Source organism: Leptidea sinapis, chromosome 18 (genome assembly GCF_905404315.1).
Source record: "Leptidea sinapis chromosome 18, ilLepSina1.1, whole genome shotgun sequence".
Classification (NCBI taxonomy): Eukaryota; Metazoa; Arthropoda; class Insecta; order Lepidoptera; family Pieridae; genus Leptidea; species Leptidea sinapis.
Window position 1 is genome coordinate 10,795,171 of NC_066282.1, and position 24,860 is coordinate 10,820,030.

The 24,860-nt window shown below is 35.3% G+C and overlaps 3 protein-coding genes across 4 annotated transcripts in view; 1 reads left to right on the top strand and 2 right to left on the bottom strand.

Moving 5' to 3' along the window:
* The window catches only part of LOC126969580 (keratin, type I cytoskeletal 9), a 51,213-nt gene extending 42,222 nt beyond the window's left edge, over nt 1–8,991 (top strand). The window contains exons 3-6 of one of the 2 annotated variants that reach the window (XM_050815115.1): nt 338–472; nt 1,002–1,568; nt 1,686–1,794; nt 8,825–8,991. In XM_050815115.1, the coding sequence (XP_050671072.1) occupies nt 338–472; nt 1,002–1,568; nt 1,686–1,794; nt 8,825–8,882 (869 nt within the window). In that variant the 3' untranslated portion in view covers nt 8,883–8,991. Of the gene's footprint in view, nt 1–337; nt 473–1,001; nt 1,795–8,824 lie in introns of both variants that reach the window. The other variant, XM_050815114.1, reaches the window with a different exon arrangement.
* LOC126969559 (lysophospholipid acyltransferase 7-like) lies at nt 5,669–18,713 on the bottom strand. The gene is made up of 8 exons (XM_050815080.1): nt 18,368–18,713; nt 17,956–18,260; nt 15,696–15,847; nt 15,203–15,414; nt 13,322–13,495; nt 12,284–12,422; nt 11,173–11,400; nt 5,669–9,731 (listed from the first exon to the last, which is right to left on the bottom strand). The coding sequence occupies exons 1-8, from the start codon at nt 18,595–18,597 to the stop codon at nt 9,681–9,683; spliced, it is 1,491 nt and encodes a 496-aa protein (XP_050671037.1). The 5' UTR covers nt 18,598–18,713; the 3' UTR covers nt 5,669–9,680.
* A 5,510-nt stretch (nt 18,714–24,223) lies between these two features.
* Nucleotides 24,224–24,598, bottom strand: LOC126969612 (histone H2B-like). The gene has a single exon (XM_050815159.1). The coding sequence runs from the start codon at nt 24,596–24,598 to the stop codon at nt 24,224–24,226; it is 375 nt and encodes a 124-aa protein (XP_050671116.1).
* Nucleotides 24,599–24,860: the final 262 nt, after the last annotated feature.

The window sequence follows — 24,860 nt, forward strand, 5'->3', positions numbered from 1 at the left end:
CCGCGGGTGAGAATAACCTACTTTTCTCCCTAGGTGCGTAATAAACTATTATATTCTATGCTCAGATTGACGAGTGCAATTGCAATGACGCTCAGAATTTTTGGTTCAATCAAGAATCCTCAGCGGCACTGCATTGTAAACGACAACGCGTAAAATTGTCAATGTCATCAGGTTTTGTTGGTCTCGTCACTAAATAACATTTTAAGTAGCTAATTCCATGTACTAAGATATTTCTCCACGTCAACTTTCATAAAACTGTCACCAAACGGAACGAGAAGATGAAGAAGATTCAATTTTTATATGTACTTTGATTTATGTGTGTCTTGTTACTTTTCAGAATACGGGCGAACCTGCAAGGACATCGGTTGTTTAAGAAACGAAGTATGTGTCCTGGCTGAGGACCCCTGCTCCTATGGTCACAGTTCTAACTGCGGAACATATCCAACTTGTAAAAAGAAGTCTTTGGTTGATGGTGAATTCGGATTTTTTTTATCACTTATTAAAATATTTTACAAGACATCGTATAACTATACAGATTTCAGAAACTGTAAACTTGAAAAATCGCTGAACATAAATGAGGTGATACGGCGATACAACCCTGATCACATGGCACTGCGCCCGTCATTCAGAAAGTTTAATGATATAATGTGTCCTGTAGCTGTAAAATTACAAGCTAAATAACACCGCCAAAAAAAATTCTTACCGATATTTAATTTGGGCAGGGCACATAGTTTGACGGACAGATGGCCGTTGGGGCAGTAAAGTCCTCGGATGGCGACCACGTACCGGAAGACGCAGTGTTGGTAGGCCCCCCACAAGATACCGACCGGTCCGACGATCTGGTCAAGATCGCCGGAATACGTTGGATGAGGGCAGTGCAGGAAATCTTTGGGGGAGGCCTTTGTCCAGCAGTGGACTTCATCCGGCTGATATTTAATTTTACCAATACCATAATAATATCTGAGTGAAATAAAATTGTTGACTCCGTTTTCAATTTTCAGGATCAAATTCAGAGCCGGACAAACCAGCAACACCTAAACCCGTCCCACAATCACCAACGAGAGACTTCGAGTCACCGCCTAATTATCCAGCGCCCGCACCGCCTCCCTCCAACAACCACGGTGGATCGCCTTATAACAGCAATCCATACGGTGGCTCCAGTTTCGGAGGTTCAAATGGAGGCGGTTCTCCTTATGGAGGAAGCTCTCCCTATGGTGGTTCAAATGGAGGAAGTTCGCCTTACGGAGGCAGTTCTCCCTATGGGGGTTCAAATGGAGGAAGTTCACCTTATGGAGGCAGCTCTCCATATGGAGGTTCAAATGGAGGAAGCTCTCCTTATGGGGGATCCAATTTCGGAGGATCAAATGGAGGGGGTTCTCCGTATGGTGGGGGTAGTTCACCATATGGAGGCAGTGGCACTCACGGTGGCAGCAGCGGCTTCGGATCAGGTGGTAAAAGCCCACTTGACAGCATCTTCAATACTCTGAACAAGTTCGCGAACGGCCAAGGGGGGCAGGGCACCTCAGGCGGCAGTGGAAGCTTATCCAACGTCTTTGGAAGTATCCTCGGTAATTTATCCAAAAGCGGAGGCATTAATGGACTCTTTAACACGCGACCTATTATGGAGAATCCTAACTACAACTCGTATAGCTCCAGAAGTTCTAATTCGCAAACTTATCCATCAGGGAACCCCGCTTATCAGGCGCCCAATCAGAACAGGAATTATGGAAATAACTATGCCCATCGCAGTGGGGGCACCACGAACAAACCAGTTTCGTATGGTTGGAATGTCGGGTAAATAGTCCAAGAATATTCCACGTTTTGGTGTAGTGGCTCGCAGTAACACGTTGCATGATAATTTGTTCCTTTTTATTTTAATCTAGGCTTCAATGCTGTATAATAACCTGCTTTTCAGACACAATTTTTATTTGTAAGAATAACGTAAGTCTTATTTTCTAGTTTTATAATATATTCCTATGGCAAAATACTCACGCATACTCACTAAAGCTAATTTTCTTACTAATTTTAATATACTCATAATACATTTTTCTTTTCCTAAGTTTCTTTGGTCACATGGGTTGTAAATTGTATATAATATTTTACATAAAGGTATATTTTAGGTGCACGTAACAGCTAAAAGCGGTTTTAATTTATATTTTTAATTTATTTCGCAGCATTATTACATTGTTATTCATATTATTTTTGTCAAATACCTGCAATTACCACATTTTTTTGTGATTGATCTAATTTTTATCTCATGAATATCTAATGACGGTTTGTAAGCACTATAAAATCATGTATATGCACAACTACTACAACAAAACCTTAGTTCTTTTATTCATAAAGAACCGTAAATGCAAAGGAAATCGTCAAGATAAGAGAAGTGATCCCCATTAGAACTATTTAGATATTTTGAATTTTTTTTATTTACTGATATTTCAATCCAATTTCATGAATCGTGGTCGCGGCGGAACTCCGGAGGCGGCGAGAAACTCTTGATTGTGTGAAACGTGCAGTCATTGACAGATAACGGCTATAATCTTTAAAAAAAAGAGAAATCCACTACGTTCTAAGCAACTGTAAGCTTTCAAACTTAGCCGGATTGTACTTCGTGGGCAATCGCGATACTGTAATTACTACTATTTTAAACTTATGTCAAATGTCTGCACGTTTCATACGAAACTAAATTTCAATTTTTACTTAGGCAGTGCCGCCACTTATTACGTAGGATGTAAATACATCCTCTTTGTTTGACACTAATAGTACATCATCTGTCCACGTGGCGCCTAATTTGAAATATCGGCATTCAAATTAACAAAATATGTATCGTGAGTTTTTCAAAATATATTTTAGAAGATTCAGATGCATCCAACGATATTATAGATACTAATAGTTTATTTAAATAATTTTAACTCTCAGATGAATTATTAGGAAGTCTAAGTACACATTGACTCTACTACTAACCAGAATTTTAGTTGGTACGGTGTATTAGTAGAGTAAGTTCTCTAAATATGGACTACCATAAGGATTTCTTTAAATAAAAGTAAAATAATACAAGCTAAATAAGTATTTATTATTTCAATCAGTCAAGAAATTATTATCTAACTGTAAACTATTAAAAAAAATAGCATTACAGCAACTTTTTATTAATTATCTTATTTTTTTTAAGATATGTCAAACATAACCATTTTAAAATAGGTAATTCAATATGGACCACTAGGTTTTTATTATGGACCTAGGGTGCCTAATATGGACTAAACAATTTTAAGTACTAACACTAATGGTACGAACATATCTACTCGTACTTAACTATTTTGATATAAACATTTAAATTAATCAACCTGAAATATCAATGGGCCCATTGGCCACAAGATTGACATTCCACCCACACTTCCCCATGCATATCCTCAGAAAAACAACCTTCACAATATAAGCACTTAGCGTTATTATTCTGGCTTCTGTCAGGACTTTTGTCAGTATCATCGCTGACTGAATAATTATCATCATCAGAAGTAGAGGCTGACCTATGTTGCTTTAGCGCTGTTTTTCTATTCTGTTAAAATTTTTCCGTCGATTGTTTTTTCGTTGCTTTTTTTTAGTCTCCGTCTTTTTCTTGTAATTTTCGTTCTGGTTTAGATCTCTTCTTTGGTCTAATGTTTTCCTTTGGTTCATTTAACTCCTTGGTGAAGTTCCTTATTTTTTTTCAATGTTTCTGTTTCTTCTCTTCTTTTATTTTTGTTGTTTCCAAATCAATTTTATACGGTGAGGAAGTAAGGAACGTTGATTTAGATGCCTTTCTTCCTCTCTTGCTGAATTTTATCTTAATTCGAGGTACAGGGTATAGTTGTTGTGGCGATAAATAAGGGGATGAAGAAGGTCCAGGCGATAAATTTATGAAATTTATAGAATCATTAGATGGGATGGAATCTTGAGCTATTTCAATTTTATCGCTATCGTTTTTATTTGGAAGTGGAGTGGGTGACAAATTTCGTTCCAGCAAGCCATTATGAGAGAGATGAGAAATTTCAGCTAATGCTAATGAACTTAAACTTTGCACCTCATTTACTACTTCAGGGTCGTTCATTGATGCAACTGGTTCAGATCCATCTATACCAATAGTGTTGTCGGTCGGCGATTGTGGCTTATCTGTAACATGTTCACTGTTCGATTCCGGTGGATTTTCATCGATAATATCAATGACCTTTTCATTTATAGTTTGTGGTTCTTCCAGTGGCTGAGGCTCAGTATCGTCACAGAATGTCTGGTCTGAATCATTATCATCACTGTTATGTGCGGGCACAGCTGGTGGCAAATGGGCAGTGTTTTCCTGAATAGGTTGGATATGGTCAGGCATTGGCTTATCATTGTCACAATTAATAAAGTCATGGTCTTGAAAAACATGTTTATCCACTGGCCAAATTCCAGTTACACAAAAACCGTTGATTGCTAGTTCTGCACGCTTAGCTTTTACATATGCACGCCCAAATAGTTCAGCAATATCGTAATGCGTTGCTGCCTGATTTTTATTTTGTACAAATTGCCGGATTTCTTCAATAAAGAATTTTTTAAAGGGACCCATAAATGTTCGATCGAGTGGCTGAATCTTGTGGCTTGAATGTGGAGGCAATGATAATAATTGAACATGATTCTCTCGCGCCAAATCAATAAGTTCAATATTTCGAGTGTGACTAGCGTGTCCATCTAATATCAATAGTACAGGAGAAGCTTCAGAGGGTACGTGCTGCAAAAAATGCTTAAACCACCGAGTAAAAAGATTAGTTTAGATCCACCCTGATGGGTTGCATGCGTGTATTGAACCAATAGGTGCCCCTCTCATTAGAAGTGGGTGATCCCGCGTACGGGGAAAAATCATCATGGATGGAACAAACGACCCGCTAGCATTCATACACAAAACACATGTTACTGTCGAACCTCTTTCAGCTGACGTTGTAGCCTTGATTTGTCGCTTGCCCTTCGCGGCTAGTATCTCGGGCATTTTAGAGGGCACGACCGTTATGCCGGTCTCGTCAACATTATATATGTTGTTAGGCGTATATTTGTACTTGTCCATAGCTTCTTCTAACAATGTGAAAAATCTGTTGACATTTTCTTTATTAAAGCCCTTCAGTCTTGCAATGGACGTTCCAGTGGGTTGGCGAAAAGAAAGATTTGGGTGGCGTTTCAAGAACAATCGCAACCAAGTTTTGCCAGCTGACTGCTTATCTTGGGAAAAGTTATGTGACAAATTATTCTTTTGTGCCAATTGAAATGCCAATGACATTATATCGCGTCGAGTTAATCCAAATCCTGCTTCCTCCATTCGAAGAACATATTCAGCTAGATCATTTTCTAACTCTGTGGGAAGTGTTGCTTTTCTCCCAAGTTCCATATTGGTTATTTCCTGCAAAGGCCTATCTTTTTTTGGCACAAACGAATCAGAGTAGTTTTAGGTACACCATAGATTTTGGAAGCTTTTAAATAACCCATTTTTTTTTTCTTGGATAGCAAGTATGGCCATTGTCATGAAATCTTTGCCATATCCTAAAATATAATAATAAATTAATTAATTGGGTTCATTATATGGACCACCTGTCCTATATCAAATCCCTGTCGTGGTCCATATTAGAAACTGAAGTTACTTTGAAGTTATAATATTTTCAAAATATAATAACGTTAGATACTGCTGGCGGCAATAACTGCTAACATTATAACGTTTTCAGAATATAAATAATTACAATACAACTAGTGTCAATATAGCTGCAATAATCTTACAAAACTTACCGAAAAACTGCATCAGACCGCGTTGAAAACTTAAAATGACTGCCACCGACACTACCTTACTCAAAGACTCGCTGTGAATCACTAGCGAGGTCACGCAAGATAAGTGCATCGTTTGTTGCTATATTCACTTCGCGAGCAATCCTATCGTGTGAAATATTGCACTAGTCCATATTGAGTGACTAGTATTTAGAGAACTTACTCTAAGCATTAAAGTTCTAACCGCAACTAAACTAAGTAAATGTTGTTATATGACGTCACTGCGCGATGGCGAGCATTTAGTACCTCTCAAATTACACGAACTTTTAAATGCTATTGTCATCAATTGGTTTAGGGTTTTAATATAATTTTCTAATGAATATAACCGTATCACTTTCCCCATTAATTTACAATATTACTGAATAATTCTGTGACATAACATATAAATAAGCTTTCTTAGATACACTATACTTTAAAAGGACATCTATGGAAATATAACCCTAACTAAATATGTCTTCAATTATTTGAGAAAGCACATTAGGAATATTTATGTATTTATTTATCTGTAATATTTTTTGAAGTCAAAACCTCTTTGAGTATTATTAAAACACAATTTGTACAAAATTATTTACAAAGCGAGGTCCATAATACGATATACTCACCGAGCGAGTCTTCCTTAGTTGGCTCGAGCGTTTCATGTCTGAACGTGACGGCTAAGTATCATTCATTCCTCACAAAATAAAGCAATCTGAGTACCCAAAGAGGTTTTGATTTCAAAAATGTTTTAGGTACATAAAGATTCCCAAATTGCTTTCTCAAATAATTGAAGAGATATTTAGTTAGGGTTATTTTTCCATAGATGTTCTTTTAAAGTATAGTGTATCTAAGAAAGCTAATTTATATGTTATGTCACAGGATTATTCAGTAATATTGTAATTAATGAGTTACCTTAAATAAATCAATTGACGACGACAGCATTTAAAAGTTCGAGTAATTTGATGCGCGCCAAAGCGCAGTAATGTCATATAACAATAACATTTACTTAGTTAAGTCCCGGGTATAACTATGCTTACTAATCCACCGTACCAAATAAAATTCTGGTTAACATTAACTCTGACTCCTATGTCACGGTAGAGTCAATCTGTACTAAGACTTTCTAATAATTCATCTGAGAGTAAACAAGTGTATTAACAGTGATTTGGTTAACATGGTGACAGAATAGCTTTTCTATAACTTGATCATAAAGTGAAAAGCAAGCCTCAGAATTCTGCTATGATGGCCCCCTTTTAAATAATCGTTACCAGCGCTTCAATAATGTATCTATAACTAGTTTATACACGCATTTTTATGATATTAACAACATTTCATATGCCTGTAGTATCCTGGCCTAAGATTCGTTAAAATAGCTTCGCAATCAAATAATCGATTATATTTCGTTGTTGCTTATTGTGCAAAGTAGTTTTGCATAGGACGTCTGCAAACAAAATTGATAGAATTAAATAATATACCGACCATAAACTATCAATATACTAGCTAAAAAGCGAGACAGGAGAACATCCCTAATGGAGATACAGCAAGATAGAAAAGGTAAGCGAATCTACTGTTACTGTAACCGATTTTGATTGACAGGTCGTAACCAGTCAGCCACACTTAGTATTCTGAATTTGATCACGCCTTGTCAAGCTGCCAGGTCGTCTATTCCAAGTATGATACACACTAACATGTACTTTAAAGTTGTTTCCAAATCATAAACGCATGGAAAGCGAAAAATACTCAAATAACAGTACCTACCTAATCTCATGTGAATATTATTTATTGTTGAGTCTTAAACCAGTACCTCATAAGTACAAGGAGACTGAGAACACTTTATTTGACGTATTGCTCATTCTTGCACTGGGCTATTTTCTTTAAAAAAAAAGTTAACCGGTTACAATTACAATAAAGTCCACTTCTCCTAACTTCTTTATAATATTTTTGTAATTATGTAAAGTTATCAAAACATTCTCTTATTTATGTACCTACCTCAAAGACATGCCTTATCTGTTCTTACTTAAATTATCTTAATTTGTTGGTAATAAAAAGTTGTATATAAATATGAAAAGTGTATATATCTAACATAACTTCTATTGTTATTCTTTTGATATACACAAAGTACATTATCACTGCTGTTATTTCAGTTAAAACTTAGAACTGTTAGAGCGCTTTCGCACTACTTCCGATCAGAGTCCGATACGTACCCGTGAAAATACAGGTCTAGAAATCTCGGACCGAATTCGGTTATTGTTTACGCACTAGTCCGCAGAGCATTCGCATCTTTGATCATGAGCCATTTCAATCGGCGTCATGTTCTGGCAAACACAAATGTCTGTTAATAAAAAGATCCTGATGCTTTTTGTTGTTTGAAATGTGCAAATTAACCTTAAACCTCGTTCTCGATAAAATATCATATAAAATTTACTTCCAATGAATATTCACCCGACCGATCAAGCAGATTTAAATTTTGTTATTGAAGTTATACTTCTTTGGGCGCGTGAAAGTGCGCGAGAGTGAAATTTAAGATTCGCGCGCGTCACTGTACCACAAAAGTAACAGGGTGAAGTTGGTACCTATCTGACGTTTGCGACTTTTTTTTTTTTTGGTTTCTTCTTCCATTGTTAGAATAGGCAAAGGGTTCAAGCCCGTACAGCCGTATTCGGTTTTTATTAATTAATTGTCAAATCCATCATTGCAAGATTTTTACAAAATTATTCTTTCTACAAACGTAGAATAGCACAAGGAATAAATAATTTTAAGGATTTTTGCTTTGTTACGCCATAGAAGTATAACTTCTTGCGTGCATACATAAGTACACACACTTTTTTATATTTATCTAAGTCTTGTTTCCTAGATGCATTTTAAATGTACTATACTATTCATTTTTATGTTTTATTACTGCAAGGAATATATCGTAGTCCACGGAGTATCGTACCGCCTCCGTGGACCTTAGGCCTAAGCATTTAATGTGTCATATTTTTGTTAAGAATTATTAACTAAATTGTGATTATAGCAATTGTATGTTCCGTTTCAGTGCGACAGTGATTTTCACGTACCTGACTCACCTATACATCAAGAATGTGATACAATAACAACGATATGTGTATAATTAATATTATGTGATGTCTCTCCACTAACAAATAGTTGTTAATAATAATTATATGTGTTAATAAATGAATATATGTGCTGTTTTTAACAAAATTGAGTTTTTATTTTATCTCCTAGTGCATATTTGTTTTTATTCTGATAATTCATTTTCAAAGGATGTCCTGCAAACTCAGTTAAGCTGAAGTGAGCAACTTGAAATGAAATCGATAAAATTTGTGATTATATACAGTTTGTGTCACACGGAATAAAAAATATAACTTACAATTAGAAGTGACACGCAGCTAACGCGCTTGTGCATCAGTTCCGCAACATTGGCTTAGTCGTGATTAGGTACGTTCTACGTAACGAGAAATATTACAACCATTATTACGATTACTACGGAAATATATAGATACATGATGGTTTTTTGAGAAGGGCGGTGATGGCCAAGTCGGAAACTACGAGACTTAGAGGAAAGTCTTGAAAGGAGTTATGCCCTCGATTTATAAGAAACCAATAACTGCATATTTAATTTATTAAATTTTTTTGAACTTATGACGGAAATCTACCCGAATAGTTAAAAAAAAAATACATCATGTATTATTGAACCAATGGACTCTGTTGCTGATAAGGATCAAACTTTACAATTAAAAATGAAAGCAAATAGAAAAATTCTAGAATATACTTTTCATATCTCACTTTTACCTAACTAATAAATTGCTCAAAATGTTTACTGTTGACTCCAATGCATAAGTTTATATGCCTCACTAATCACCTTACTGCATTTGATACCATGATAGGATTTATCCTTGATAAAATATCAAAAAAATTGAATAGGAGGTGAGTTTTCTTTCCTGTAAAAATAATAACGCAGATATTAATGAATATATTTGGTATTTTTTTTTTCATTTTTAGTAATACATATCTTTGCGAAGATTGATCCCTATCAGCAACAGAGTCCAATGGTCTAATAATACAGGCTGTATTTTTTTTGAAAAATCATTCGGGTTTAGTTTTCACTTAAGAAACAATTCACTATTTTGTACATAAACAAGTGAAATAAAACTAATACATAATAGTGAATGAGTATCAGTTGTATTTGAGATACAAACCCCCACATACATTTAACCAGTATTATTTTAAAATTAATGAGATTTTACTAACAATATAGCCATTAAATATGAAGCAAAAACCAAGCAACTCATGCCATTGCTAAGACAGAACTGATACAGAAAATGTACAAAACAAATGTGTAACGTGTGACGTAGTTCAAAATAATTGTTAAAAAAACTGTAAATCCTTAATGATATCACAACTTGGGAATGGGGCGATCGCCCTCAGGCCATTTTATTAATTAGTTTTATTGGAACGGAATAAACGATATTTTTTCACCGAAATGGTAACAAGATGAACGAAATATAAAAAGAAGTATAGGCGTAACCTATTTGTACTTTTTATTTTTAACACTTGGCCTACTATGCGATAAATTGGTAAGTTATAATTATTTCCGTGTCCTCATTTTATATAGATAGTACCAAAATCATCGTTGTAAACTTTATTTACACCTACCCTCTTAAAATTAAATTCTATGATACATAATATCTACCCGTTTAAATTAGATTTAAAATTATTAAATCTAGGATTTTTTACTAGTTGGGTCATTTTACAAAATGAGTATTTTTAAACTAATACATTTACTTTACTTAAACCTTAGTAGACCAGATCTTAGATTACAAATAATAATATCGCATTCAGACTTAATTTTTACATCATATGTTCTACCTCCTTTTAAAATACAACAAAAAAAATTGCGTGCGTACAAAATTACATATGTCAGAAGTGAAACCTGCTTTCTGCATGCACCTCAATACTGCATATGAAGTCCTGGTACATGATTTCAACTGTTACGAAAGACTACTATCACCGCAACCATATTTATGTTCTCGTGGTATCTATGTGGTAATACGTCGTGCGGATGACGTCAGAATATATAAAGATATACTCGCGTCATACATAGGACAATCTCTTCTTTAACTATGATCGTCTGGTACCAAAACTGTATAACGCTTCCTAACTCATTTTCTCCCACGTTAAATCTTATAGATTTATGTGTCTCTCTCCTTTTACTGTCGCGCTTTTTCGTTTTATCGACTTTCAAATCACAACGATGCTAAAGAAGTTTTCACTCCAAAATGACTAATATGAAAAAGAGAGAGAGATATAAAGGGTGAACAAAAATACATAACTACCTACATAAATTGTAAAACAAAAATCTCATTTTAATTTCTCAGATACCTCAATGTTTTCAGTTTCTCTTGGCTTTTTTGGTCTATTGGTTTTGTGAAGATGGTATAATCCGTGACCTATTACTAAAAACGCTAGCCATACGCCATACCAATAGTGGTACACTGAGCTATAGTATATCCAGATCCGATCGAATGTAAGAAGTAGGAATGCTGCCGCTTGGTATGATTCTGAGTGAGATCTTAAAAACCACATGATGAAACCGATAATCTTCTTTTTCTGAAAACAATGTATTTTTAATTAATTAATATATAAGTTAATAACTAACCCGTGAGGTCGTTTGTTATCCTCTTCCCCAAAAAATAATTGTTAAAAAACTGTTAAAGGTTTAATGAAATTTAAAAAATTACTGTTTAAGAAGCGAATGAGTGAAGAAAGAATTACGCATCAAATATATAAGGCAAGTGTGTGTGGGTCGGTCGCGGGAGATATCGTAGGACATTCGTCGACCAAATTGGGGACGTATTGAAAAAAGGAAAGGTCCGAAGCACCCGGAACCGGCGAGAATGTATCAAAAGAGTAATGAATGTAGAAGAAGAATGTTTGTAGGCATAGAAGCAAATGGCATTCTGTTGTCTCTGTCTTCCCCGACGGGAAACAGGCGTAAGTGTGTGTGTGTGTGATAAAGGATAGACAATAGAGATTGGCGTTCCATTAATACGAGTACTCAGTTAATTTCAGATGACAAAATTCAAATATGCATCTATAATTTATTCTTAACCTCAATAACGTTAAGATTTAAAGGAACTATAATCCCCGCGGAAAGACGTTTTTATGCTTGTCCGCTGACGTCATGTAAACGTTAATGTAACATAGTTCCCGCCCGTTCGAAAGCGCGGGGATTTGTTCTTATTACAAACACTAATGCTTCTAAAGATAATTTCTAAAAAGTTGTATAGGCTACTAAAAAAGTAACATTAACCGTGTGCAAAAAAATAATAATAAGTAACTCTCTTCCTACGATGCCATACATCATCGGTAGCGACGCGTTTCGTGATGCGTTCAGTAAATCAATTTAGCTATAATGATTTTTTTCCAAGATTATTTGAATTCCGTACAGATGAAAATATTTGTAAATATGTTTCATAGTAAAATTTCTTACCAATCCTGTGGCTTCCTTATAGTAGAGTTTATAATAAATATCTTCAGCCATCAAATAAAACGGACAGAAGTAGATACAAAAGAAATATCCAGCGTGATAGCCATGCCATATCACTGACACAAACAATGCGGCATGAATCCTGAAAATATCGTTTACAAATAACAATTCCTTAATAATTAACATACAATATTCTAGAAAAGTTATTGAAGTAGGCATTACTTTGCGGATATCCATAATTATACAAATGAGTCTCGTGCCAGCTTTTGGCCAGACAACACGTCCTGAAGATACCTCGTGTAAAGGCGAAACACGTGTCGAATTGTTTAAAGACAAATATTGGCGTAATTAACACTAAAGAAAACTAGAATAATTTGTACAATATTCTAAATAATAATGTTAACACACATATCGTTCGGGACAGCGCCCGTTGGGATTGGTCGGCCATTGTTACCCACAAAAAAGATACGAATCGTATATTTCTGAGTTTGAGGCGTGTAAAATTGGGTGATTCACCCTCGATCCAGCTCCTGAAGATGTATAGGGGCAACGCATGGTATAGAAGTTATTTTTTTATGACAATAAGGAACGAGACCAGTAAGATGCTCATCTGATGGTAATTAATACACATTGCCTATTGCAATGCAGTGCTCAGGATTCTTAAACACCCAAAATTCTTCTGAGCTTGAGACATAAGACGTTAAGTCTCATTTGCCCAGTAATTTCACTAACTAAGGCGCCCTTCAGACCAAAACACAAAAATACTTACACATTACTGCTTCACGCCAGAAAAAGCCGCCGTTGTGGTACCCATAATCTAGCATCCTGGCTTCCTGTGCAAAGGAGGCTTCCATGTGCTATGCAAACTTATAATTAACACTATTGATAATTTTAAATGATTCATTTATAACATTTTAAATAGCATAAGTCATTTTCTTTAAATATGCTATAATGTTCATATAAATAGTTTATGGTCTGTGCAAAATACATATTAACTACTTACTTCGAAGCCGTTAATAAATTAAAAAAAAAACTACTTACTTGAGCGGCTTGATTGGAAATCTCTTGTAAACCACCATAGCAACCCAGTACTGCACGGCCTTGTTCCATACCTTCATGGAATCTCTCAATGTAACAACCGTCTCACAACCCCACACCTCCATAGACTCAACAGTTTTAAAATCATATTCAGCTTTCTTAGCTTCCTCATCAGACCTAAAATAAAGAAAAATTTAAATGTAAATTCAAATATTTTTATTCAAAAAAGGATTTAAAATTACTTATCGATGTGAATGTTTGTACGGGTACTGGACGAATAAATTATAGTTATTATATTTATCCGTACATGCTACAACTATTATTTTTTTTATTACAATACACACACACGACAAAATATGTCACGGGTATATTGTCAAAGCCGTGATATTATTATTTCACTTGTGATATTATAATTAACCGGTAGAGTGTCAATCGAATTCTTTCCTTTTCGGTCGGATTTTAGCGACATTATAATTTGAACGGATTTTACTGGTCATTTTTCTTGTATTTAATGTATAGTTATTACTTTTTAGTTATGCGCTAGTGTAATCAACTAATTGAATGGGCCTTTATTCACTAGTAGGTCCCAAAAACAAATTTAGATTGTTGAACACAACGGACGAGCCGAGCGTAGCGGGCCGCGGCAGCGGCGCCGGCCGTGCCACAACCGAATAGGCCCTTGATCAGTAGTAGTTCCTAAAAACAAATTTAAATAATAATAAATTGATTATCCAGTACCCGTATTAATAATTATAAAATTTTCGTACGGTTACCATTTAAATAATTATAAATTGTTCGTACATATAATAACTCTGTGAGGCACCATGCGATAAGATACCTAAAACACATGTTTTTCATAAGAACTATCACATACAGCTATGTGAGAAGGATGCTGACCAGTCAGGTGTAAATGAATTAAGAATTTACACAGACAGCTCCGAAGTGGCTGCTGGAACTGGTGCCGGCATCTTCTCACAGGAACTGAACATACACACTTCCATACCCTTGGGCACACACAGCTCTATCTTCCAATGTGAGAGTGTAGCCATCAAGGCAGCTATTAAGAAGAAAAGTATATGGCCACAGAATCAGAATTCATTCTGACAGTATGGCGGTACTAACAGCGCTGAACTAATACTCAACTAAACTCAGCGCGAGTGTCGACCAAACCCTGTAACAAGTTGCCTCTTATAAGCAGTTCGTTGGGTAATTTTGCAGCGGATGAACTTGCAAGGCGGGCATCGGCAACCCTAGTGACTGTGGTCCAATGCCACTTCTGCCATTGCCCTTCAGCCAAATGCGCTCATGGACACTCTCACCAACAACCTACACAACACCCGATGGATGAATGTCTCAAGCTGTAGACAGTCGAAAGAAGCGATACTTGCACTGTCACCCAAACTGACACGTAGACTTATCAGCCTCAACAAACATGACATCTGTATAATGGTGGGCACCCTAACGGATCACACATCACTAAACAAGCACCTTTTCATAATCGGCGTAACGGACAGTTCTAAGTGCAGAGGCGGTCACTCACGTAATCCTGAAATGTGCGGGGGTGGCCAACCAACAGGCAAAAACCTTAACCAAGAATGTACTGAACTTATGGAAGGAGCTGGGCTGGTTGGAGTGACTGGCCAATACTGCACACAAAATGGACGCATACTAGTGGTTTAATTGCGGAAACAGGAGCACCTATACCATACCATACCATATACTCAGTAATATTGGCAGAGTTCCATTTTCAAAATTTAAGCTTATTCTTTTATTATATTGTTTACAAGTGGCCAGTTCTAACCCTCATAGTAACAATAAATATAATGGTATTTTAATATTATAATTTAGAATAGAAAATATAAATGAGCTGGAAGTAATACTTACATATTTTTTAATTTCATATAACCAACAGTAGGCCCATGTCCTGTTCTATTTCGACCCTGAACTGGATAGGCCCCAAGCCCAGCCGATGTGCAAACACTCTCAGCTAAGGTCATTCCAGAATAGATGCGCTGACGGAATGCGGCAAATAAAACCCATGGATACATCATTCTGTACAGGAAACTCCTATTGTTGTGATCTTCGGTAAGAACATACTAGAAAAAAAAAATATAATTGGTTGGGGAAATATTTTCATGTAGTTATAGTTATTGTATAAACTTGTAATATAATCTCTTTAGCTGTGCTTTTTAAAAAAAATATGTTAGTAACACATTTCCAACTATTTTCATTTCTTTTTCTGATCAATGATAAAATTCAATACATGAACATTATGAAAAAAACATTTCATGGAGTGAGTGGAGCAAGTTCAACATGTCAAAATTAAGAGAAAAATGATTTTTAATTTAATATTCAATAAAAACAACATTATATTTACCTCTAATGGCCAAATATGTGAAAACGCCAAATATAGTGATATGTATAGTGGAACAATTTTCAAGGTATTTATGGTGAAACCAAGACAGTCAACATATTTACTGTAGGGTAAGTGGAAAAAATCATTAAATGTTCTGTATCTGTAGTATGGGCCTGTAATAGATTATGGATTATTAGTCATTATATATATCTTAATTGGCCTTATTATAATCATATTATTATATTACAATACTAATATGGCTGTAGGTATGTGAATAATAGATGAATTTAATTATTACATGTTCAAGAGATATTACAACTATATTAAATACTAGCTGACCCGGCAAATGTTGTTTTGCTGTCTTAATTGTATTGATCTTGTGCTTGCTAGTTGATAAGAGATGGCGCGAGTTGTATTCATTAGTATCAATCACACTTCTTAAAAGAAAAATATAAATATTACGTATAATTCACATTATAGTTTTATAAATTATAGCCTATTTGTTATTCTGGTGTGTAAGCTATATTATTGTAAAGTTTCATCAAAATCTATTCAGTAGATTTTGCGTTAAAGAAGTTCAAATATACATCCAGACATACAAACTTTCACATTTATAATATTAGTAGGATTATATTTAAATAGCTTCACTCATGTTCAACCATAGACATACAAAATACTTTTGGTAGAGTGTACATTTATACACAAACAAAGTGTGCATGAAGGAAGAACTAATGGAAACACAGCAAGATAGAAAAGGAAATCAAAACAATACTGTCACCAATTTTGATTGACAATCCGTAAACAGTCAGGTATGAAATTAGCTCCTTTTTAGGGTTGCACATAGTAGTTCCTGACTAGGAGCGGTCATTTTAGTTCGCAGCTCCTTAACGAAATAGCTCCGTCTTCTAGTTTGTTAGTTCCTTTCTCGAACCCAATACTGATTGATCACCCGATCCTGCTTTTCTGGTAGTTTACTAAAGAACTGTGAACTAGAGTGAACATCCCCAGATGCCGATAAAACTATTTCATTTAGTGAACATAATTAGATACCCACTGACAACTATGCGCAGAATATTTTGTATATTGAGCCTACGCAAGATTATATTAAACAATTTAATAATTTAGTTTGCAAAGCACATAACAGAATTGGAATTCGAAAAAGGATCCGTAGCACTGATTACAAATATGTAGCATCCGTAGGATTGTTAACAGGGTTGTGCATTGGTTTTCTAGCAAAGTAGCCATTGTAGATCTAAATAGTTGTAGTTGCACTTGAGTCCGACAGTACGACATAATTTGTATGAAACACTGCTTGCATCATATATGCAATCTCCAGACTGCCTACCATAGGTAATAAATTATCATTAACACTAGTACTAAATTTATTTAGGTTCCTAACAAGGTAGGCACTGCCTAATTGCCTATATGATATCCACACCCCCCATTTATTTATTAATAAACTAAAGAAGGAAGGAGTGAGGGACCCGGGAACTAGTTTGCATTGTTTGTCTCTAGGAGAGCTCTTTCGAACTAGTTAGTTTGAGAACTACACAAGACTACACTACACTTTTGAATATTAAAGTCTAAGGTAACACACACATAGGCAAATCAAAATTGGTCACATATTATCTGGCTGTTGAGTCATTTAAACTCTATTATATTCTAGGTGTATGGTAGGTACCAACTAAAAAAAGGGTTGGTATTAACTAAAATAAAATTTTCAAAACTTTCATGAGACATTTCAACTATATAAATAAGTGACTTCAATTGTTGTAATAAAAAAAAATATTATCTTAATATATAGTATAAATTACATGACATGTTGTTTGTCCGCGATGGACTCCTAAACTAGTGAACAGATTTAAATGGGAATTACTGAAGTAATTACAGATCAAGTGCAGTTTAGTCCAACTTAAGAGATAGGATAGTTTTTATTTCAATTTGAGACCCATAATTATTTTGAAATTCAAATATATGTTTTGTATGGGCTTATTTTCTATGAGAGAATTTATTGGGGCACAGTTTGACAGTTCTGCTGTGAAACAATTAACAGGTAGCAATGACATTCTATACATAATATAGAGTGTTACTGACAGGGAGCATACCTATTTTACAAAATAATTCTTGATGTTATGAAAATATATTATTGATAACATAAAAAACCAGTATTTTTTTATTATGCACAGAACAAAGTCTGTCGGGTCAGCTAGTATATAATATAATAAAATAAATTTGATAAGGTTTTATTGTATCTAAAATATTACAATAAAATAGATTTTACCTGTAAGCAACCCAATATAATTAAATGAATAATGAACAAGATCAATTATGTTAGGATTTATCAATTCTATGAATTCTTCATCTCTATCATTTATTTTACTTATCTCCTCATTCCCTTTCTTTTTTGGGTTTACTACAGCTAACCAAGACCCATTCATCTCAAATGCAACTCCGATAACTCTTAATACAATTATCATTTGTATAAGGTTAGTCTGTCCCGATGATAGTCTGAAGCCAAATTTATCAGCAAATCGAAAGAAAAATAGGTATGCAAACATGAAAAAGAATGTGGCAACATGACAATATCTGAAAATAAAGTATATTACTTATTACTTTATTTGAATTAAATAAGTAAATTTTATAAAAAATTAGTCGTAATTTATTTTTCACATTTAAGATGAAATTCTAGTTACCTAATTGTGGTTACTTTTATAATAATAACACCTATTAAAGCAGAACAAATGGGATGTATTGCACTATAGCCAGATACAATAATGATCAACGCTATCCCTAAAATTGTACCAGCCCACTTTTTGGCTTCTTCTGTTCTAAGTTTTCTGTAATAAGGTCCAATTAGAACACTAAACAGAAGTAATGATAAATAAATTATGTCATTTTTGTTTTTTTGTACAAAAGCCCACATTATTACTGAGTTGTGAGTACTGAACAGACAATCAAAAATTAACTACTATACATAATAAATAATAATATTTCTAAATAATTTTTAGATACAAAACAAAACATAGCTCGCTAAAGGGTTCTCATTTTTTTTTTGGGATTTTATGACCTGGTAACTAAGACCTTAAAGTCAAGTCTTTTTTTATTATATAAATATGTATACTTTTCATTTCACAGTTCACTTATCACTTCACTTTATATTGTTAGAATTGTATTCTTAATATATTTATATAATGGTTTATAACTTCTTTTGTCTCTTAATAATGGATCAAGTGGAGGCGGGTGGGATGAAGAATCACATAAAATTTTGGAGTCACTGATTACACTAGCCAGCACAAGTCTGTCAATCAGAGATGTTTGGCAGTCAAAAATAAGGTGGTCCATAGTTCCTTCATTTGAATTGCAATGTGGGCAAATTTTATTCTCAACAATACCCAATCTTGCAAGATGTGACGGTGCAGTATTATGGCCAAAACGCAATCTATCGTGATAATAAAATCTCTGTTGCAATCCTTCAATTGATTGTACCAGGGTCTGACAGGTATGTTTTCTTGTGTGTGGCCATACCATTGTCCTTTATTATCTTGGTCTTTCTTCCACAAGTCTAACCATAACTTTTGAATTTCTCGGTAGCGGGTTCTAACTTTTAAGTCAAAGCAAAGAGAATTCAAACACTACGTTCAAGAGACGGGAGTGCCATACAACAATAATGAGAAATGTCTCTTGTATTGTATTGCAATGATCTTGATTCCAACATAATCAACTAATAACGTGATATCAGATTTGCCAATATAATAAATATATAGGGTTGGAAACAATACATAATTTTTAACGATATATATATATATATAAATAAAATAAATTAATATAAGTAATGTCTAATTTTAAGGTTCTTATTTGTTAATTTTAATATTGACCTAAGCAAAGTCTAACTTGTTTAAACTAATGGGTACGTTTTAGTTATCTCAAAGAAAAAACAATTAACATAATTAATATTTTATTAATAGTTTTGTTTTGCGTTGTAGTTTCAGTTTAGACAGTCTTTGGTATTCGTTTTTCAGATGTTGCAATAAAGTCGTAGGCGAGGGTCCTGAATCTGAAATTATAACAGAATACATATTAGCAGAAGTTAGTTAACCCTAATTTTTAGGCTTTAAATATTTTTTCACACGTCATAACCATAATATAATATAATAAAAAGGATTTCATAGGTAATAAACTTATTAATCAAAAATATAGATACCATAAAAATGAAATAAATAAAAATAAATTTATTAATAATTTAAAATAAAATATCGACAATCGATAAAAAAGTGTCAAGCACTACGGATAGATTATAATTTTTATTCTAGATGAATTTAATAAATACTTTATCACTTTTAATCACTTTAAGCATTGTTTATTAGCTTATTATTTGTTCATAAGTGCTTACCTTTCTATATCCAAAAAGAATTTAGTCATGAAAATTCTCTTACCAGCCAGATTTTAAACCACATGTTTTACACATTTTTTATTACATGGTATAGCTTAGAAAGTCTTACGCATTTATTATATAAATAATTAAGCACATTACCCTGAATAATACAAGAAAAAAGTAAAAGAAAACGAAAATTCGTAACAAAAATTATTAACAGTCACATTTATTTTGAACTAGCTGACCCGGCAAACGTTGTTTTGTCGTATAAAGTATAATTCACGCGATAGTTTTATGATGCCTATGTGCTATTCTGGTATGTAAGCTATATTATTGTAAAGTTTCATCAAAATCCATTCAGTAGTTTTTGCGTTAAAGAAGTACAAACATACAGCCAGACATACAAACTTTCACATTTATAATATTATAATATATAATAATGAATGACATGTCAATAACACTCAAACCAAAACAAATAAAAGAGTCGAATATAGGTTAGAGCGAGACAGCGTTAGCCGCCATTATTTTTAGCGCAATGCCATACATATTCGAGTTTATTAGAGATTTGTGCCAGGCTGAGTCACAGTTCTAAGTGCACGAATGACAGATAACATAACAGTGAACACGTTTACTGTAGAAGTGTAGACGAACTGCTAGCTAACCAAAGAGTAAAGTCAATGACGTTCTATACATATGGACATTTCATTTGCAGTCCGATAACGGAACGGCCAAAACTGTGGTAAAAAAATATGCACTAAAAAGTATAAAAATAATCCTATTTCTCTACAATCTAATTAATAAATCTAATTCTGGTAATGATTATTGTTAATTAATTAATAATTTATATGATGAATATGGATGTTTGTTTCCGAGTCATGGATGTTTATATGTATTTATGTATGTTTGTGTAAGTATATTGTATTAAATATATCGTTTTCTTGTACCCATAGTACAGGCTTTGCCTAGTTTGGGGCAAGATAATTTGTGTAAGAGTGTGTCAATATTATATTATTATTGTTATTTTTGGAGTCTGTGTCATCCAAGGTAGGTTTGTAACTACATAGATAGTCATAGGTGAGATGTGCTTGAGTCGCACACACGACTTGAGGAGGCGAGAAGACAACAAACAAACACAATAATCTTTTTCATCTGGGTTAAAAAAATACCAAACTGCTACTCCACTGATGTCACTGTCCAAATCGGGTTTTCAATTCAAATACGCAGATGAAACTGAAAGTGTTTACATTGCTGCCTATTGACCAATAATATTTTAAAAAACTCGACTAAACGGAGAAATGTATAGACATAGCAGTCGAAGGTTATTATGGTGTCATTTGTGGCATGTGCCATATTGCGTTGATTTTGTATGAGGTGCATTGTCTACATGTATAGAACGTGATTGAGTAAAGTTGTAAACTGCAAAATAATACTATAGTCGGAAATGTAAATCGTGTTCCAAAAATGTAAACAAATAAATGTCCACTCATTGTCTCTCATATTTCACGCACACTTTGTTTGTGTATTTCAACCAATTGCAATACATGTTTAAAACAAAAAAATATTTATGACAAGTGTTCTACAAGTTTTGTATTAAACAACTTTTGACTTGTTTCTTGGTGTAAGCGAGGGATTTTGTATGTCTTTGGTACCTAAACTGATTGAACATGAGTTAAGCCAATTAAATATAATATTTTGTAACCGGCGGAGTGGAGTGGTGCGGTAATCGGAGGAGGGGTGAAGGGTGCAGCAGAGGAGACTGGCGGGAGAGGCGAGGAGCGGAGAGGGGATGATATAAAATGGCGTGATTAGTAGCGGAGCATCAATCGGGCAATCAAGCACAAAGCGGTGCATCAATAGCAAATAGCCAGGTTTTCCCAGTTTCCTGGACCCCCCCCCCCCCCCACAAACCTCATGTATTAGTTTTTTAAGCATAATAAAGTTTTATCCCTCAATACGTAGATAGGGTTGTAGAAATAAGTTTTCTGATATCTACATATATAAGGCTTACTTGTAAATTGCTTTAATAGGTAGATTTAAGTAATTTTGTATCTATACTTTAAGATCAAATATAGAAATTTGGAATTTGAATTTGAATTTTTTCTCGGAGCGTGCATTATTTTTCTAAAAGTTTTGTACTAAGTTTACTGTAATTGAAAATATACTTAATTTTTCTTATATTTTTTTTTTTTTTTTAAATCTACGTAAAGTTTTCTTTTTTTTTTAAATTAATTTAAAATCAAAGTAAAAGTTCAGAAGTGGCATTTTTACCACGTGCTAAGAAGATGAAGCGTTTCCGGCGTCATTATTCTGGTAATAGTACAAAATCCAAGAAAATAAGAAGTAATGAACACGTGAGTAACAATGAAGATAATAACTCCTTAACCAATAAAGGAATAAGAGTCGAGGGTAGGATTTTAAGAACCCTATTGTTTATAGTGTCGGGCCCCGGGGCCTTCTTGGAGTGAAGCTCCTTAATAATTAGCTTCACCTCTTCGTTGGAGGTGGGTTTTATTACATCGCCTGAAGGGCTCAGAGCGGAGCGACGTTCAACTTCGTCAACGTGTGTCGGGTCGGCTGCTGCATTTGGAGAGCGCTGACTCTCGAGACTATCGGCGAGGCATTCAGCCTTCTCATCGTCATCGAGCGCCGGCCGTAGTCCCGGTCTATCTGAAGGAGGCATGACAGTGGATGGCTCCTGTTTGAAAGCGCGAGGCAGCTTCCAGAAAGCCACATGTGATGGGTTAAGGTTGCCGAGCAAGCGGTCCCAACGTTCGCCACGGAGTTCCGCGATACGTTCCCGTACCACCCGCTGTAGGTAGCGGAGGTGGCGCCTATTCTCGACCGACGGATACCTATCGTAAGCTCTTTTGGCTCTGTGTTTCTGCGTGAGTAAGTCCCTGACCTCTGGTGGCAGGTTTAGGCGATGCGGTTGCATCGTCGGAACCTGCCTGGAGCAGGCCTTGATCCTATTCTGTATATGTGACGTGACATGAGAGATAGCACTGTGAGCCGTGTCAACCGAGTCGATGACGTCCGGTATAAGGCCGTTGCCAGTCGATCACTGTTTTCGTCGGTGGTTGCAAGTTAACCGGTGGGCCTAGACTTAGAACGACGGGCCGGGGTCTGACTCTAATTCGTGAAAAACTTCGATTGAATTTACATTGAGCATTACGTTTTTAAGTAACGCAACGTCTGGTATGTCGGGTCGGTGCGTGACGATATCCGGATATCGTGTTGGTTCGTCAGGTGCTATTACTGAGACGTTCAGCGTGTCCGTGAGAGAATCTAATAAAATTCCGTTTCTATTTGTGGCTCTACTGTTCCAGCTTGAGTGTTTGGCGTTAAGATCGCCGCCCACTGTGACTGCGGCCTCGTGGCCGAGTAATGCGTCTATATCTGTCTAATATTTGTTTGTTAGGCGGAAGATAAGCTGAAATAACAGTGATCAGCTGGTGATTCGCCATACTGACTCGGATGGCAGAGGCCTCGATGTTAGTGAGGACCGGAGGATCTATAGGTATACAGTGTAGCGACCTTTTAAAATAAATGACCCATGCGGGTGGTGCGATCATTCCTGACTAAGTTATAATTAGCGATACGCGGATCGCGTATACGTTGTTTTAGAAATGTCTCTTGCACTAATAATAAGTCTAATTGATGTTCGTGAGCGAACTCGAGTTGAGGCTTAAGGCCTTGCTAGTGGACGCAAGAGCACCTGCCTATATTTATAACGCTCGATAGCGCGCTCGTCGTTTATATATCGATGATATTGCTATCTCTTTCAGGCGCGGCCGCTATTTTATTAGGTATTTTACTATACTTATGTATGTATGTAGATTTTTTTTTCTCTCTCCTTCATACGATCTATTATTAAAATAGCCTAGATATTGATGACTAATTCGTAGTGTACGTAAAGTTGCCGCTAATTATAATAAGCGATCATTACATAGGTAATAGTATATACTTTACATATAATGTAGTAAACTTATGCTTTATAACAACGCAATATGTTATCGGTAGAAATTATTTAATTAATTAATATGAGAGCATAATAGCGATATATTGTAGTGGCGAAAGGTGCGCGCATACACAAAATAAAACTATCATGATCCAACCTGTATCTGAACCAAATAGTGGCCCTGAAAAGGGCTTTTATTATTAATATTAAATATCTTCTTCACTTTGAGCTCGTGTACTTGGTCACCGCCTTGGTGCCCTCGCTGACCGCGTGTTTGGCCAGCTCACTGGGCAGCAGGAACCTCACGCTCGTCTGCACCTCCCGGGATGTGATCGTGGAACGCTTGTTGTAGTGCGCAAGTCGGGACGCCTCAGCCGCGATACGTTCGAAGATGTCGTTCACGAATGACTTCATGATGGTCATGGCCTTCGACGAGATACCGGTGTCCGGGTGCACCTGCTTGAGCACTTTGTAGATGTAGATAGCGTAACTCTCCTTCCTCTTATGCTTCTTCTTTTTCTTGTCGGTCTTCGAAATATTCTTCTGCGCCTTACCGGACTTTTTCGCCGCCTTACCGCTCGTCTTGGGTGCCATGATGCGATTTAGTCGAGTGTCTGTACGAGCTACCCTATATTCGCCGGGTGGATGTCACTTCAACGTGGTATTAAAAGACATTTAAAAGTGGACTCATTAAAAGATTGGCGATTTGCATAAGACAGGAGGGATCACATTTTGATCATTAATTAATTTGCAAAAAAATACCCACTTAATTGACTACTTTCTGATATCTACATAATTATCATAAATGTAGGGATGTTTTTTTTACATTTAAGTCAGTCCGATTCCCAGACGAGGC

Bases quoted from the DNA above. Each gene is read 5' to 3' on its own strand.
- LOC126969559 (XM_050815080.1), bottom strand. From the start codon at position 18,597: ATGTGGGCTTTTGTACAAAAAAACAAAAATGACATAATTTATTTATCA. The intron at 12,423-13,321 runs GTAAGTAGTTTT...CGATATTTTCAG, and splicing joins TTTCCAATCAAGCCGCTCAA to GATTCATGCCGCATTGTTTG. The intron at 11,401-12,283 runs GTAAGAAATTTT...CATTGTTTTCAG, and splicing joins ATAAGGAAGCCACAGGATTG to AAAAAGAAGATTATCGGTTT.
- LOC126969612 (XM_050815159.1), bottom strand. From the start codon at position 24,598: ATGGCACCCAAGACGAGCGGTAAGGCGGCGAAAAAGTCCGGTAAGGCG.